This window comes from Cervus canadensis, chromosome 29 (assembly GCF_019320065.1).
Source record: "Cervus canadensis isolate Bull #8, Minnesota chromosome 29, ASM1932006v1, whole genome shotgun sequence".
In the NCBI taxonomy this organism is placed as follows: Eukaryota; Metazoa; Chordata; class Mammalia; order Artiodactyla; family Cervidae; genus Cervus; species Cervus canadensis.
This window is the reverse complement of record NC_057414.1, coordinates 24,540,712-24,559,042: the sequence shown is the minus strand read 5'-3', so window position 1 is coordinate 24,559,042 and position 18,331 is coordinate 24,540,712. Positions and strand designations below refer to the sequence as shown.

At 37.7% G+C, this 18,331-nt stretch overlaps 1 protein-coding gene and 1 pseudogene across 1 annotated transcript; both read left to right on the top strand.

Annotated features, from left to right (window-relative positions):
- Positions 1-5,137: 5,137 nt before the first annotated feature.
- Positions 5,138-6,078, top strand: LOC122430509 (annotated as a pseudogene).
- Positions 6,079-14,793: 8,715 nt separating this feature from the next.
- On the top strand, positions 14,794-15,741 carry LOC122430497 (olfactory receptor 6M1-like). Its single transcript, XM_043451052.1, has one exon. It carries the CDS (start codon positions 14,794-14,796, stop codon positions 15,739-15,741), a length of 948 nt encoding a protein of 315 aa, XP_043306987.1.
- Positions 15,742-18,331: the final 2,590 nt, after the last annotated feature.

Below are 18,331 nucleotides of genomic sequence, written 5' to 3'. Positions count from 1 at the left end.
CTCAGCAGATGGAGTAGATAAGCCCATGCGCCACAACTACTGAGCCCATTCACCCTAGGGCACACGCTCTGCAGCAAGAGAAGCCCCTGCACCCAGACGTCTGGCACACAGCAACTAGAAAGTAGCCCCTGCTGGCTGCAACTAGACGAAGTCCAAGCACAGCAATGAAGACCCAGCACAGCCAAAAATAAATGAAAGAATACACCTGAAGATAGCCTCCGGTGATTTTATGGTCCAGATTAGCTCTATGTGAGAGTCACAGAATTTTATAAAGATCCAGTCTAGCTAGGTGTGCCCTGCGGAAATCACTAATATCATTTGAGAATCAGAGCGTACAGTGCCTTGACAAGGATATGGAAAAAACGGAAGCTTTGTGCACCGGTGGCGGGATTGTAAATGGATACATGCACTATAGAGAACAATGTGAAGTTTCCCAAAAAATAATTAAAAACAGAACAATGGTAAGATTCAGCAATTCCACTCCTTGGTATATATCCTATGGAAATGAAATCAGCATCTCAAAGAGATATCTGGACTCCCATATCCATGGCATCAATATTCAAAATAGTAAAGATATGGAAACAGCTAAGAGTCCATTGATGAATGAACAGTTAAAGAAGATGAAACATGTGTATGCAATGGTATATTATTTATTCACCCTTAGAAAAGAAAATCCTGACATTTGCCACAACATAGATGAAATGAGAGGACGCATTAAGTGAAATTTGCCAGAAAGGGAAAAATAAAAAAACTGCATGATCTCACTTTTACATAGAATTTTTAAAATCTAGCTCACAGAAACAGAAAGTAGAATGGTGGTGAACAGGACCTGAGGGAAAAAGGGAGATGAAGAGATTCTGGTCAAAAGCTAGAAATGTTCAGTGACAAGACAAATAAGCTCCAATTATCTAATGTACAGCATGGTGACTATAGTTAATAACACTGTATTGCATGCTTGAAATTTACTAAGAAGAGAGATCTTAATCACTCTCAAAAAAAAAAAAAACTATAACTATGTAAAGTGAAGGAAGTATCTTCCCAGGTGGCACTAGTGGTAAAGAACCTGCCTGCCAACGCAGACATGGGTTCAATCCCTGGGTCAGAAGATCCCCTGAAGGAGGGCATGGCAACCCACTCCAGTACTCTTGCCTGGAGAATCCCATGGGCAGAGGAGCCTGGTGGGCTACAGTCCATGGGGTCTCACAGAGTCAGACACGACTGAAGCGATAAAGCAGGCACGCAAGGTGAACGATGTGTTAATACTTAACCTCTTTGATGGTCTTTTCACAAATACACGTATGTCATATCATCACATAGCACACTTTAGATGCAATTTTGTCAAGTATTCCTCAATAAAGCTAAAAAATAAAAAAATAAACATTAATTAGATGATTCCACTATACATGATCTAATGGCTAAAAATAAAGATTGACAACACCAAGTATTAGCAAGGGTGTGGAACTATGGTACTCACAGACATGGCTAGTAGAAAGGAAAACCATACATCAACTCTGGAAAACACTGGCAGCATCTGGTACAGTTAAACATATGCTTACCAAACAATAGAGTAATTTCTACTTCTAGGAACATGTCCAAGAGAAATGAAAACAAATATTCACCAAAAGCATGAACTCAAATGTTCAGAGAAGCTTAATTCGTAATAACTAAAAATTGAAGACAACTCAGGTGTCTATCATGTGGTGAATATATAAGCAAACTCTCATATAGCTACACAATCTATAGAGTAGATAATCTTCAAATACCACAAAGGAAGAAACTACTCATGCCGGAAACACTCAAAGTAATTTCAAAGCATCAGATTAAGTGGAAAAAAATCAAAGCTATATGTTGTAATATAGAATTTATGCATTAGCCTAGAAATTCAAACTTACACTTACAGAAAGCAAATCCATGGTTGTCAGGGGATGAGGAGGGGAGAGGACAGCAATTCACTTCAAAAAGACACAAATGTTTAAGGTAATGTTAAATATCTCACACCATTGATCTACTGGTGGTGGTAGCTACATGAACGCATACATTTGTCAAAACTCAAAAATTTATATGTTTAAATTTATCTCTTATCTGTAAATAATATCTCAATAAAATATTTTCCCCAATGGATATTGTTTTTTATTGAAGTATAGTCGATCTACAGGTTTTTTAAAATATGTCCATAGACATATATCTATGTAAATAGTTTCAGTTTGAAAAACGGTTGGTTTTAATATATGATGAATGTGTTTTTTTTTATTTAAATTATCCAAATTTTTAGTTTCCAGAGGCTTTAAGCAGAGCTATAAGTTTTTCTTTAAATAAATAAAATAAACACTCAGGAGAGTCTCCCAGGTGACCTTAACTTTCTGAGACTAGTTACTTCACTTCTAACATCCTGGGATTGCACTACTTATAATTAAACATTTTTTATGCCAGAATCCCAAGAGCCATTCTAAAGCAAACTTTCAAAAGTGAATTAAAGAATCATTAAATATCACATTCATCCAGTCATAACCACCTTAATATGCACAAGGTAGTATTACTTCCAGGAGAAAGTAAATTAAGTATATATATATATATATCTGAAATCAAGTTACAATACGGGTGATGAATGAACAGAAGTGACAAAAATAAAAGATGAAACTTCAGAGAGATAGTTCAGTCAGTACAAATATGAAATTTTCTAACAATCAGGAGCAATAAAGTAGAATGAGATCCTTTAAGAAACAGTGAGTTTCACATGATTAGACAACAGAGACAGTACAGAATAGTTTAGCAATAGACTATCTCACATGCCTTTTAGTTCTCATCTAATCTGATAGTCTATGATTCTGAATAGCTCCAAGTTTCTGAATGGATGCACAGAAGACATAGAAATTATCAGAACAAACATAAACTTACATGAAAAAAAAAGATCTGAAACTCGGAAAGATTTCAGTCACAAAGTCTTTCAGTCTTCTTGCCAGAGATCTAAACTAGAAGTCGGAGGACCTGCTCTTAATTCATTGGGTTTGATTTCTTGAGTCCTAACCAAACTCACCATTCTGGCTTTTTTGTTGTTGCTGTTTTTTGTTTTTGTTTTTGTTTTTGTTTTTGTTTTGGAAAAGTGTGATCCAAAATACACACTACTTAAAACCTAGAGAAACATTATAAGATTAAGATTCACTGAATTTATAAAATATTAGATTAAATGATAATATAACACTTGGAATTAATCTCAGTGTAAGTCGAGACATTTTTTTCTGCAGGGATAAGAAAAAGAATTAGGAAAAGTAATCAGAGCTTATAAAAGGACAGGTTATGTTTTATTGGTTTGTTTCTGCTTTTCATTCAAGTGAAGAAGATGAAGTACTTCAGCAAAAACTGAAAAACCGTTTGATGTGGTTTTGTAAGAGGGGATGTGTTATCATATGTGGAAGAGTCTCAGACTAAAACTGAGAGTTATATGGAATTCAAATAGAAGCAGTAAGAGAATTTAAAGAAAATGGACAGAAAGCAGTAGGAATAGCCAAAGTTCATGGTTCTTAACATATTTGAGTGAAGAAAATCCCAACTATTCTACAATCAATATGATGTAAGTATATCTATTGCACAGTCATCTATGCATGCTCTGTAACTTCAGTCATGTTGGACTCATTGCAACCTCCTAGAATGTAGCCCATAAGGCTCCTCTGTCCATAGATTTCCCAGGCAAGAATACTGGAGTGAGTTGCCATTTCCTCCTCCAGGGGATCTTCCCAACCCAGAGATCGAGCTTGTATCTCTGGCATCTCCTTCACTGGCAGGTGGATTCTTTTACCACTGAGCCACTATGAAGTACCCAGCACTGGTTTATATTTGGCTTGCTTTAACTTAAAACTAAAGGATTAGCCACTAAATTATACACCAAAGGAGTGGGTCAACTGTATTTTATAGACATGATATAAATGCTCAGCAAAGCTGAACAGTATCCAAAGATTAAGTTGAGGGCTTCAAACACCATCTATCTGCATCCACTTTTTCCACTACTGTTAATAACCTGATCATCAAATGGCTGAGAAGAATATAAGGTATAAGGGTCCTCTCTGAAAGAACCTACAAAAATCAGTTGGAAAATGGGAGGTGAAAGTTACTCTACTGGATGCTGCCATAGATCTAGAATTGCAAAGAATAAAAAGATACACGTTGATCATTTTCAAGAAAATGTGTTTCAAAACATATAAAATGTTTTGCAAATAATGAAATATGTATAACTGACCTCCTTGTCCTATAACAGTGTAGACATAAAACTTTCTATCATTGTAGAAAAAACAAAAAAAATTATACACCTTTGATGGGGAACTAGACTACTATTATATCAAAAAAACTTAGGTACCATCAGATACTCAATATCAATAACAAAAGTGAGGACAGCTATTACAGATTCCCTTTTATTTGACTGTCCTGGTTAGTTTCAACTTTTCTGCTCTTTGATTTAGACAACATCTGAAAATTTGAAATAACTTTGAGAAAAGTAACTCAACTTTTATTAACATTCTCTCCATTTTCCAAACTGACAGAAATAGTGAAGTAGATTTCTCTTCATAGACACAGAACTTAGCTAAGAAAATAGAAGTTTAGGAAGAGTGAAATAGAAAAGGGAAGGACTGTTGTACAAAAAAAACAACAAAATCATAAAGACTAGAATTTTATGGAACCATGAAGACAACTTAATACAAAGAAAAAATTTTAATGCGAGAATACTGAGCTTAGAAGAAGTCATGTAATTTATCTAAGATGCTACACTTATAAGAGTAAGAGGCAGAATGAAAATAAATCACTCAACTCTATTCAAATGTTTTTCTACTGCATTTTATGAATGATATTTCATGCGTGCTAAGTCACTTCAGTCATGTCTGACTCTTTGCGACCCCATGGACTGTAGCCTGCCAGGCTCCTCTGTTCGTGGGATTCTCCAGGCAGGAATACCAGGGTAGGTTGCCATGCCCTTCTCCAGGGGATCTTCCCAACCCAGGGATCGAACCATACCTCCTGTGGTTCCTACACCACTGGGCCACCAGGGAAGTCTTATCAGTGATATTGACAGTTGAAAGTTTAAGTTGAATTTGATCTTTTTATTTTATTATTTTCTCAGAGACATGCTGCCCACCTTGCACTGCACTCAATGGATGTACAGAATCAGACCACAGTGACTGAATTTATCCTGACCGCCTTCCCTGCTCGCCAGAAGCTTCAGATTTTCCTCTTCATGGCCCTCTTGTTTACTTACTTGCTCACTCTAACTGGAAATGGTATCATCATTTCCCTAATATGGGCTGATTATCGCCTCCAAACCCCAATGTACTTCTTCCTCAGTAACTTAGCCTTTTTGGACATTTTATATACTACATCAGTTACCCCCAAACTGTTATCCTGTCTCCTAGAAAACAGGAAAATCATATCCTTTGCAGGCTGCATCAGCCAAACATACTTCTTCTTCCTGGGGACAGTGGAGTTCATCCTGCTGGTGGTGATGTCCTTTGACCGCTATGTGGCCATCTGTAACCCCCTGCGCTACACCGTCATCATGAACAGCAGGGTGTGCCTCCTGCTGGTTCTGGGCTGCTGGGTGGGGGCCTTCCTGTCCGTGCTCTGCCCAACTATTGTGGTGTCCAGGCTGCCCTTCTGCCAAAAGATTAATCACTTCTTCTGCGACATCGCCCCCTGCTGCAGGTGGCCTGCATAGACACTCATTTTATTGAGATGATAAACTTCCTTTTGTCTTCTCTCATCCTCCTGACCTCGCTGGTGATCACCACCGTGTCCTACACCTACATCATCTCTACCATCCTGCGCATCCCCTCGGCCCAAGGGCGTCAGAAAGCCTTCTCCACCTGCGCCTCTCACATCACTGTTGTGTCTATTGCCTACGGGAGCAACATCTTCATGTATGTGAGACCAAGCCAGAGTCATTCCCTGGAATTTCACAAAGTGGCTGCTGTCCTCACCACAATGATGATCCCTCTTCTGAACCCCTTTATTTACAGTCTAAGGAATGAAAAGGTAAAGGAAGTTTTGACAGATGCAGTCAACAAAATTATATCCTTATTGCCCAGGAAACCTTGAAACATAATTCCACAGAAATCCTTGAAAGTTTGTTTGCTAAGAATGGCAGTTTCACATCTTGGACACAGGGTGGAGTAAAGCATGCTTGAAGACCATAAAACCAAAGATGTGTGCAAAGAGATGGAAGAACTATGTGCCACACCAGGTGCAAAATATTATGGTCAGAGTCCAGGGGAGGCAGTTCAGCCACAGAGGAAATAACATGCTCTGAACTCTATTACTGGACCTTCTCACACACAGAATTTCATGGATTAATGAAAAGCACTGAAGTCAGAAATTTTAAGCCCTCTCTATCACTTTTTTATCAGGTGACACTTAGCCTATCTGAACCTAACATATTATCTGTAAAGTGGGGAATATAGTCTGTGGTTCTTTTTCTTCCTGTTAATGTAGGCTCAACCATGATGGTCTAAGAAATGAAACCACATGTAATTAAAAGTAAGTACTTTTTATGGGTCTTTGCAGACTATTCAGGATGACGAGCTCCAACCCTGACAGCCAGATAATGTGGATATTAATAACAATAACAACAACAAGCTAAGGAAAGGAATAACATATTCCAGTGTTTGTACAGTATACTCCAATATGTACATATATATCTCATTTAGTCCTCTTAACCTTGAGAATGTGACATTATTCCCATTTTACAGCTGAGAAAACTCGGACTCATTGAGATTAAGCATCTTACATCACTAGTTTTGAATATATATATATATATATATATATATATATATATATATATGCAGGTATATGTGAACTCTAGCCTACGCACATCACTGTGTCATGAAATGTGGAATGGAAAGAAACTTAAGGGAAAAAGAGTTAACATGAAAAGCTATCCATGTTTTCTGAGATAAGAGCATTCCCCACCAGTTCTAATTATCGAGAAAACCTGCAGACCAAAGAGTATCAGATGAGTGAGAACAGATTGTGAGAGGCAATGTGTTGGAAGGAAAACCAATTATTCAGAGGCAGTAACTGACAATGAGTCCAGACTGATTGTCTGTGGCAACTGCCCAAAGTGGTCATCATCTACAGAAGAATATGTGTCCTAGAATGCATTTGGTTGGGGAAAATAAAAGCAGAAGAGTAAATCAAGCTAGCTTAAGTAACATTGGAATGTATTACAATAATAATTAAGAATACCACATAAAACCTCAGAAGGTAAGAAACAGCAAGACCTGCTAAGGACAAATATTAGTAGCTAGAACTCCTTAAAAATCCAAGGCAGACACCCTCTTCCCTCTGAATCTCTGATCTCGCTCTAGCTTTCTAGAGCAGGCTGAATGATGGCCCTGAAAGATATCCAGACCTAATTGCTGATCCTGTGGATCTAAGTAACATATAAAATTTATATGGCAAAGGGATTCTGCAGGAGGCATTCAAATTAAAGATCTTGAGATAGGGTGAGGATCTTGAGTTACACAGGTGGATACTAACTGTCATCACAAGTGTCATATGAGACCACACAAAAGAAGGTAATGTGATCATAGAAGCAGAGATTTGAAGCTGCTGTGCTGCTGGCTTTGACGATGGAGGAAGGAGCCACAGGCCAAGGAATGCACATCTCAAAGCTGAAAAAGCAAAGCAAAGGATTCTTTCTCCCCACCGAGCCCTTGGAATGGCCCAGCCAACACCCAGGTTTAGGCCCAGTGAAACTGACTTTGGATTTCTGTCTCCAGAGATGTAACGCAACACATTAGTGTTGTTGAAGCCACCATGAAGTAATTGGCTATAGCATCACAGCAAACTAGTACATACCAGTTTCATGTTTCTCTCTCTGCAGACTATTTATATCCATTTCTCTGTGCATATGGAAGAGAATGGCCGCTTCACTCATTTGCAAATATATATTTCAGGGAATTCCCTGATAGTCCAGTGGTTAGGACTCCATAATTCCACTGCAGTGGGCACAGGTTTGATCCATGGTCAGGGAACTAAGATGCTGTATGGCATGGTCAAAAAAAAAAATCCATCATAGGTATATTCAATATATACACATGTATGCTGAATATATTTAAATATATTGAGATATATATACAATTTACATGGATTTTTTTTTACTGTGCTGCACAACTTGCAGGATCTTAGTTTCTGGACTGGGGATTGAACCTGGGCCCACAACAATGAAAGTGCCGAATCTTAAGCACTGGACCACTAAGGAATTCTCTATTTTATTTTAGGACATGTATTTTAAATTACCTGTATTCTAAATCCAAATTCCTTGAAAGGTTCACTGAAGTGAATGGTCCGATTGGTCTCACTGAAGTGAGATGATGTCTTCCCCAATTCTCTTTTTGTAAGAGGAAGGGGTTGGCAAAAGGTAAATTGCCCTCTGTCCACACAGCCCCTGAGCAGGTACAATGGGGACAAGCATCTAAAAAGGGAGCTTGGGAACAGGGAGAAAACAAGAGGCATCTCAAAGATCAAACTAGGTCACTACCAGTTTGGTCATGGGTCATCTAGCTTTGTAGACAAAGATGAAGACTTTAAGAATTGGCAGGAAACCCTCATGGGAGAGCAAGCAGAGAAAGTGCTATCTTCAGAATGGATTCAAATACTACAATATATTATAAAATAACATAGGCCATAAAAAATAAAGCAGTGAATAAATGTTTAAAGATCAAAAGAAAGTAAAACAGTATCACCAGGAATGAAGCATCCATATAATTTTCTGCTCTGTACTCATAATCAGACATTCATTAAGAAGAATTTTGAAAGTTACTTAGTGTCCATAACAAAATTAGCAGTTCAAAAGAATACAAATTTGTTATCTTATAGTTCTGAAGTCAGAAGCCCAACACAAGTCATTACCAAGGCTGTCATCCCAGAATTGTACACCTGGTCCCTCCCTCAAGTGGAAACCAACTATTCTTATCTAAATTTCAGGAGGAAGCTGCAAAGAGGAAAACACTGGGTAGAACTAACTAGGCCCAAGCTGGTGGAAGTTTTGATCTTGAGCCTCACCACATGGTCATTATAATTCATTAGCATGCTAAATGACAATCCCACCAACACAATGACAGTTAACAATTACTAAGACAACAACCCAAAAAGCTCAAGCAAGGACCAACAATCAACAAAGTGAAAGGCAATCTATGCAACAGGAGAAATATTTGTGAACCATGTATCTTGATAAGATGTTAACATCCAAAACTCATGAGGAACTAAAATATTGCAATAGCAAATATATATATATAGTTATATTATTTATTTAGCAAATAATACATATATAAGTAATATATTATTTATTTAGCAAATATACATATATTTGCTATTGCAATATATAAATTCCTCATGTGTTTTGGATATTAACATCTTATCAAGATACATGGTTCATAGACAATATAAGATTGCACTTATATAATATTCTAGAAAATTCAAATTATGCTGACAGAAAACATCAGTGGTTGTCAGGTGCTGAGGTATGGAGGGAAAAGCATTTACTTGCAAAAGGTCATGAAAAATGTTTAAGGTAATGTTAAACCAATGTTGTACTGGTAGTGGTGGCTACGTAACTGTGTACATTTGTCAAAGTTCAACAAATTATATACTTAAACATGTTTACTGTCTATAAATCTTATCTCAATAAATTTTTTAAATATGTACATACACCTTCATCTATATAAGTAATCTCATTTTGACAAGCATCTTAAAACTTACTAAACACATTATAAATATTTTTTAAATTTTCCAAGTATCTAGTTCACTGAAACTTTAAATCAGATGTCTAAGTTTTTCTTTAGATAAATAAAATAAGCACCCAAGACAGTCTCTCAGGAGACTTTAACTTTCTGTCATTAGTAACTTCAGTTCTAATATCCCAAGATTGCAATAATAATAATTAACCTTTTTTAATGCCAAAATCCCAAGAGCCATTCTAAACCAAACCTCTAATGGTAAATTTTAAAAAATCTTTAAATATCACAGTTCTTCTAGTTGTAATCACTTTACAAATCACAAGCTAACATCATTTCCTAAAGAAAGCAAATAAGGTGAATATGTCTAAAATCAAGTCACAATATGCCAACTGAATGAACAGGAGTGACTAAACAAAGTGATGAAAATTTAGAAAGGTAGTTCAGTGAATGCAAATAGTTTTTTCTAACAACCAAAACCAGTAAAGCAGAATGAGATGCCTCAGGAAATAGAGAGCTTCACATCACTAGACGACAGAGGCAATGCGGAATGTTTTAGCACCAGACTATCTCACATGCCCTTTAGTTCTCTTCTAACCTGACAGTCTGTGGTTTTGAGTAGTTCCAAGTTTCTGAATAGATCCACAGAAGATACAGAAATTAACCGAATTGTCAGTTTATTACCTTTCTATATTGAAAAACAAGATCTGAAATTTGGGAGATTTGGGAAGAAAATCTTTCAGTCTTTTTGTCAGAGGCATAAACCAGAAGTCAGAAGACCTGCTCTTAATTCACTGGGTCTAACTTTCTGAGTCATCATCAAAGTTATTGTTCTGCCATTTTGGCAAAAATGTGATACCGAATATGTGTATTAAAAAAAGATTAAGTGATAACATAATGCTTGGACTTAGTACAAGTCAAAACTTAGACTTTTCTGTAAGAATAAAAGAAAACTGGAGAAAGTAATAGGAGCTTATAAAAGGACACTTTTTCATTCAAACGAAGCAGATGGTGTACTTTAGCAAAAACTGAATAACCATTTGGTGTGTTTTTGAGAAAAGGGGTGTGTATTACATGGGGAAGAGCTTCAGAGTAAGACAGAGAGATTTATATGGAATTCAAAATCAAAGCAGTAAAAAAAATATAAGGAATGATGGATGGAAGGCATAAGAAGAAAGACAAAATTTTTGATAATTGAAGGAAGAAAATGCCACAAGTTCTACATTCAGGAAGATGTAAGTATATTTTATTATGCATTTACCCATATTTATACTTTAAGCATCTAGGTCTTAGTAAATTTGTTTATATATATATTTTATGAGTTAAAGTCCAATTACTGCTTTGCCAAAAAAAATTACTTATGACAGAAGTCAAAGGTGATAGCTTTCCCATAATTATGTAAATTCATGTGTTTAATGTCCCTCAGCTACAATTAAACTTTTTCATATTTTCCTGATAGCAGCACAGATTCCCCATCCCCCCCACCCACATCTTAGTCCTTTTCTGTTATCTGTTGAACACAAAGTATGTATAAATCACTGCGATATCTCCTGTGTTAGGGCTATCAATCTGCCATTAGGACTGTAACTCATTCTAGAGAGGAGGAAAATAAGACTCAGGTTGCTTATGAAAGAGTCTTATGAAAGATCTCAAAGCTCTCCATGGTCAAATAAAAAATATAACACAGGTTCTCCAATTTTGATACCTACGAGGCTCTTTTCATCATTTCACAAATTCCTGACTGAATTGGATTCCTGAAATGTGCGATTTTATGCAGTTTTGCAACGATCCACAGAAATGGTAATGAGAAAAATGGTCCCCAAAAGAAAATCCTCATTTGGCAAGGTTGTAACTAAATTGTTACACACAGGTTGTCGTGGTCCAGAACCGTTCCTCCTGGACATGATGGAATCCTGAGGGCAGAGAGATCATCAAGACAAAGCTAACACAAACCCAGGTTTTCTTCACTATCGTGAACTTGAGAGACTCCAAAAATCAGAGCAATGCTATATCTTTAGTTCTTCTCATAGAAGTTTATTTGACCAAACTACAACAGAATATAAACATCCCAATACCGTTTTTCCATAGTTATGTAATCCTATGGCAATCATGGCAAATACCAACTCTGCGTTTGAACATCTCATACTTTTATTGTTGAAAAATGGCATAATGCTTTAAAGATACCAAGTTATTCACATTTTACAATAAGAGGGAATTCAAGCTCATATCAGGGTCATCAAAGACTATATAGGCAAATGGAAAACATTATGGCAGTGGGGAAATAGACAAATGGAAGAAACAGTAGAATAGATGAGAGGCAACTTCATGAGAACCCACAGTATTCTGTTATAATACTTATCAATATCCAGTGTTGTTGGTGATGAAGATGGTGACCTAGAAATGAAAGGTACTAGAAATGAAAAGCACGTCTACTTCTCTACAAAGTGTGCCCAATTCTACTACTGTACTAAACCTCAATAACATTAACACTGGCTCACCCAGAAACTATTTCTCACTTTAATAGTTTGGAAGTTTATTATCTGGGTGCAGGAGCAGTAGGGGAGGAGTGAATATTAGAATATTTTGTGGTAGAAAGACTTCCTTCTGGTACCAAGACCCTGTGTCAATGGGTGAGACCCTTTGAAGACTTCTGACAGCCTAAAAGAAGGTGAAAAAAACTGCCTTATAACAATTTGGAAGGTTATTTGAAGAAATGGAATAATGGACTTTGCAGCTGTAAACTATTCTCTTTTATCCTAGGCTGTTGTTATCTTCTTGTGATGCCCCCTACCTCTAAACCCTGAAAGATCAGATCTATCAGACTCATTGGCATTTGGGTCCCTTCCCCACATCCAGCATTAATATGGCAGCAATCAGTTTTCTAGAACTACATGGATCCTACACTTACAACTAGAGAAAAGGTGACACATGTCAGGAAGGTACAGATTATGGTAAAATCTGGATTGGATACATGAAAATGCAGACTCCTGAGTTTAATCTCGAACAGCTGCACCCTCATGCTTAAGCAGGGAGCTCCACCTTGCCGTTTTATTTATTTAATAAATAAATGAATGGGGCTTGTACCCAAAGAATGGGGGCTTAAATAGAGACTGTGACTGCCTTTATGGAAAGCAAAAGATATTATTTAGACTGGAAGGAAAATGTAGATGATCGATACTCTTTTTTATAGATGTGGAAATTGGAGCCCAGGATTTAAGAGAAAGTAAATGAGCTCTCCTGTTAGTTCAACAGCAAGTCAAGCTGTTCAAATCCTATTACATTCAAAAATTATTCTGAGATGAACAGAAACAAGTATGCATTTGTAAAGGAGTTTATTCACCGACCTAGAAAAGTTAAAAATTCTAAGAAACCAATATTTCCTGGCTAGAACAGAGAAGGTGAAGACAAAACACTTGTTATTAAAATAAGAAGGATACATTGATGTGTGGGATAAACGAGAGCTGAATAGAAATAAAGAGGTTCCTACAGGACCACAGAAGTCACAGCCAACCTTTCAAATGGAAATTTGTTCACCAGAAAAAAAACAAAAAACTGTCTTTAAGTCAAAAGGCAGTTACTAGAAGTTATTTACCCCAGGTAAAGTCCAAGGAAACTGACCTCCTTTAAAGAGGAACCAGATGGGCTCCAAACCCAGAAAGAATCCAGCGCAGGGTTCATGAGTATCTTGTTTTAACTTGATACTTAAGGAATAGTCACAAAATAATACAACAAATGACAGTAGGCAACTGTGTTCTATACAGTAGATATTCAACAAAGTTGAGCAGTATCCAGAGATAAAAGTGAGTGATTCAAATTATCTGTATCCGTATTTGAACTACTATTAATATCAAACATGATCTTCAAATGGCTGAAAAGAATATAAGAGATGAGTGAGAGAACCTATAAGAATCAATTGGAGGAAAGGGGGCATCCCTGGTAGCTCAGTGGTAAAGAATCCACTTGCCAATGCAGGAGACACGGGTTCGATCCTGACAGGGATCAAACTGCAGATCAACGCAGATCTCGCCGCAGAGCAATGAGCCCCTGCACCACAACTGCTGAAGCCCACACACCCCAGAGCCTGTGCTCCACAACAAGAGAAGTCGCCACATACCACACCAGGGAGCAGCCCCCACTCGCTGCAAGTAGGGAAAAACCCACACAGCAACGAGGACCCAGCACAGCCAAAAAACAAATAAATAAATTTTAATTAAAAAGATTAAAAAAAGAATCAGTTGGGAAATGGGAGGGGAAATTTTGTTATTCTTCTGGATGCTGCCATGGATATAACACGACCAAAAAAGAACCACATTGACCATTTTCCCAAAAACAATTTTTCAAAATATATGAAATCACTTTTGCAAATTGTGAAACACAGACCATTGACCTACTTGTTGCATAACAGGGTAAACATAAAAATTTATATCATTATGGAAAATAAAAACAAAGAAAACCTCTGCAGCCTGATGGAGAGATCAACTATTATTACAGCAAAGTAACTTGGGTACACCTTGATACCCAATATAATATTGATAATGAAAACAAGGAGAGACAGAAACAAGTCCCCTTTCATTTGACTGTCTAGTTTTCATCGTCTCTGCTCTTTGATTTAAACAATACCTGAAACATTGAAATACCTTTGAAAAAAGCAACTCAGTTTTATTAACATTTCCTTTTTCCATTTTTCAAGTTGACTGGTTGGATTCTCAGTTAAGGAGGCACAGAATTTAGCTGGGAAAATAACATTAGGGAAAGTGAAAATGAAAAATGGAAGATTTGTATAAAAAAAGAATAAAATCATGAAGACTAGATTTTTATGGCATCACAAAGATAATTCTATTCAACCAAAAATTTTAATATGAGAATACTGAGTTTAGGGAACTCAGGGCATTGATCCAAGATCCTCCCTTTAATGGGGTTACAGAGAGAAGGAAAACAAATCACCCTCGACTCTTCATTCAGATCTTTTTCTACTGCATCTTAGCAATGATATTGACAGTTGAAAGTTTAAGTTGAATTTCATCTTTATATTTTATTATTTTTTCAGAGACATGCTGCCCACCTTGCTCTGCACTCAATGGATGTGCAGAATCAGACCACAGTGACCGAATTTGTCCTGACCGCCTTCCCTGCTCGCCAAAAGCTTCAGATTTTCCTCTTCGTGGTCCTCTTGTTTACTTACATGCTCACTCTAACAGGAAATGGTGTCATCATTTCCCTAATATGGGCTGATAATCGCCTCCAAACCCCAATGTACTTCTTCCTCAGTAATTTGTCATTGCTGGACATTTCATACACTACCTCAGTTACCCCCAAACTGTTATCCTTTCTCCTCAAGGACAGGAAGACCATATCGCTTGCAGGCTGCATCAGCCAAACATACTTCTTCTTCTTCCTGGGGACAGTGGAGTTCATCCTGCTGGTGGTGATGTCCTTTGACCGCTATGTGGCCATCTGTAACCCCCTGCGCTACACCACCATCATGAACAGCAGGGTGTGCCTCCTGCTGGTTCTGGGCTGCTGGGTGGGGGCCTTCCTGTCCGTGCTCTGCCCGGTTATTCTGCTGTCCAGGCTGCCCTTCTGCCAGAAGGAGATTAATCACTTCTTCTGTGACATCGCCCCTCTGCTGCAGGTGGCCTGCATAGACACTCATCTGCTTGAGATGATAAGCTTCCTTTTGTCTTCTCTCATCCTCCTGACCTCGCTGGTGATCACCACCGTGTCCTACACCTACATCATCTCTACCATCCTGCGCATCCCCTCGGCCCAAGGGCGTCAGAAAGCCTTCTCCACCTGCGCTTCTCACATTACTGTCGTGTCTATTGCCTACGGGAGCAACATCTTCATGTACGTGAGACCCAGCCAAAATCAGTCCCTGGCATTTGATAAAGTGACTGCTGTCTTCACTATAATGGTGACCCCTCTTCTGAACCCCTTCATTTATAGTCTAAGGAATGAAACTGTAAAAGATGTTTTGAGAGATGCAGTCAACAAAATTATATCCTCATTGTACAGGAAACCTTGAAAGCCTGTTTCCTAAGAATGACACTTTCAGGACTTGCCTGGTGGTCCAGTGGCTGCAGGGGGCCCAGGTTGGATCTCTGGTCAGAGAACTAGATCCCACATGCTGTAACTAAAGATCCTACATGCCTAACGCCTAATAAGTAAATAAATATTTTTTAAAAAACTAAAAGCAAAATGACAGTTTAAAATCTTGGATGCAATGTGGAGTAAAGTATGCTTGAAGACCATAAAATCAAAGATGTATAAGAAGAAATGGAAAACTTCGTGCCACATCAGATGCAAAGTCAAAGTCTAAACGAGGTAATTCAGCCGGGGGGGCGAAAAATGCTCTGAACTCTTTTACTGGACTGTCTCACATGCAGAATATCATTGATTAAAGAAAAATACTAACCAGGGTCAGAAAACCTGAATGTTAAGCCTGACTCTAATGTGTTTTTTTAAGCAGGTGACACAGCCTCTCTGACCTTCATTTCCTTCTGTAAAGTGGGGAATACAGCTTGTGCTTTTCCTTTTTGTTAAAATAAGCTTAACTGAAATAGTCTAAGACATGCCACCACATGTAATTAAAAGTGAATTCTTATTACTGGGCATTTCATCATTTGCAAGACTATTGGCTTCATCCCTCTCAGCCAAATATTGTAGATAATAATTGTGAGAAATAACAACAAAACAAGGAAGAAGAGTAACATTTCTCAGTGTTGTACACTATACTTAAATGTACATATATATATATATATATCATTTAATCCTCTTAACAACCTTGAAAATCAGATATTTTTATCTCCATTTTATAGATGAGAAAACTGTTCACTGAGCATCTTGCCCCATGCTACATCACTGGTTTTGACTATGTATGTGCAGATATATGTGAACGCCAGCCTACTTCAGCACTTCCTTATATCATGAAATATTAAATGGGAAGAAAGTTAAGACAGGAAACAAGTTAACATGGAAGTTATCCACTTTTTCTGAGATAAGAGCATTCCCTGCCAGTCCTCATTACCTAGAAAACCTGCAGACCAAGAAGTATCAGGATGAGGGAGAACAAACTTTGAGAAGCGACGGACTGAAAGGAAAACCAATTATTCAGGGGTAGTAACTGACAGTCTAGACTGATTGCCTGTGGCAACTGGCCAATGTGGTCATCATCTATAGAAGAATTAATATCCTAGAATTAATTCACCTGGTTGGGGAAAAACAAATGGGGAAAAGTAACCAAGTGAGCTTAAGTAAAATGGGCATTTACTATAATAAGAAGAATACCGAATAAAACCCTAGGAGGTAAGAAATAGCAAGGTCTGCAAAGGAGCTAGAATCAGGATCTAGAAATCCTTTAAAAAACACAAGGCAGATACTCTCTTCCCTTTAAGTCTCTCGCCAGCTCGGGGGTGGGGAGGGGGGCGCTTAGTCTCTGTATTGTCGGTTTTTTTCCAAATATCTAGTAGTAGGCCAAATGAATGATGAACCCCAAAGAACCCCTAATACCTGATACCTGCAAATGTAACACACAGAGCACGTAAGTAAAGGATTTTCACTTTGTAAAAGTGAATAAGAACTTGAAATAGAGAGAGGATACTGGATTGCACAGATGGGTACTAACTGTAATCACAAGCATCCTTATATGAGAGAGCAGAGGGGAGATTTTACCACACAAAAGAAGGTAATGTGATCGTGGAAGCAGAGATATCAAGATGCTGTGCTGATGGCTTTGAAGATGGAGGAAGAAGCCATAAATCAAGGAATGCACCTTTAAAGCTGGGGAAAAGCCAGGAAATGAATTGTTTCCTCCCTAAAGCCTCTGGTATGGCATAGCTGACAACCAAGTTTAGGCCCAGTGAAACTGACTTTGGATTTCTCTCCAGAACTGTAGCAGAACACATTAGTGTTGTTTTAAGCCACCAAGTTTGTGGTAATTTGTTATGGCATCACAGCAAACTAGTACATACCTGATTCATGTTTCTTTCTCTGCAGACTATTTACTTCCACTTCTCTCTGCACAAAGAAAGTAATGGCTGCTTCAATTGTTCACAAATATATGTATATTTCAATCATAAATATATTCAACAAATATATAACTATATACATACATATATATAGGATACATTCAAACATTTGAGATATACATTATTTATTTGTTGTTGCTGTTGTTTTTTACTAAGTCTTAACCGACTCTGTGCAACCCCATAGACGTTAGCCCGCAGGTTCCGCTGTCCATGGGATTTTCCAGGTCAAAATATTGGAGTGGGTCACCGTTTCCTTCTTCAGGGGATTTTCCCCACCCAGGGATCGAACCTGAATCTCCTACATTGGCAGGTGGATTCTTTACCACTGAGCCATCTGGGAAGATCCATACATTATTTATATCAACATTTACTTTAAATTATCTGAGTTCTAAATCAAAATTTCTGAAAAGAGGATCAGATTGGTCTAATTGAGGTTCATGATGTCCTCACCTGATTCATTCATTTGTAAGAGTAAGGGGCTGGCAAGAGGTAAACTGCCCTCTGTCCACACAGTCACTGAGCCGGTGCAATGGGTACAAGCATCCAAAAGAGAGCTTAGGAACAGGGAGAAAACAAGAGGCATCAGAA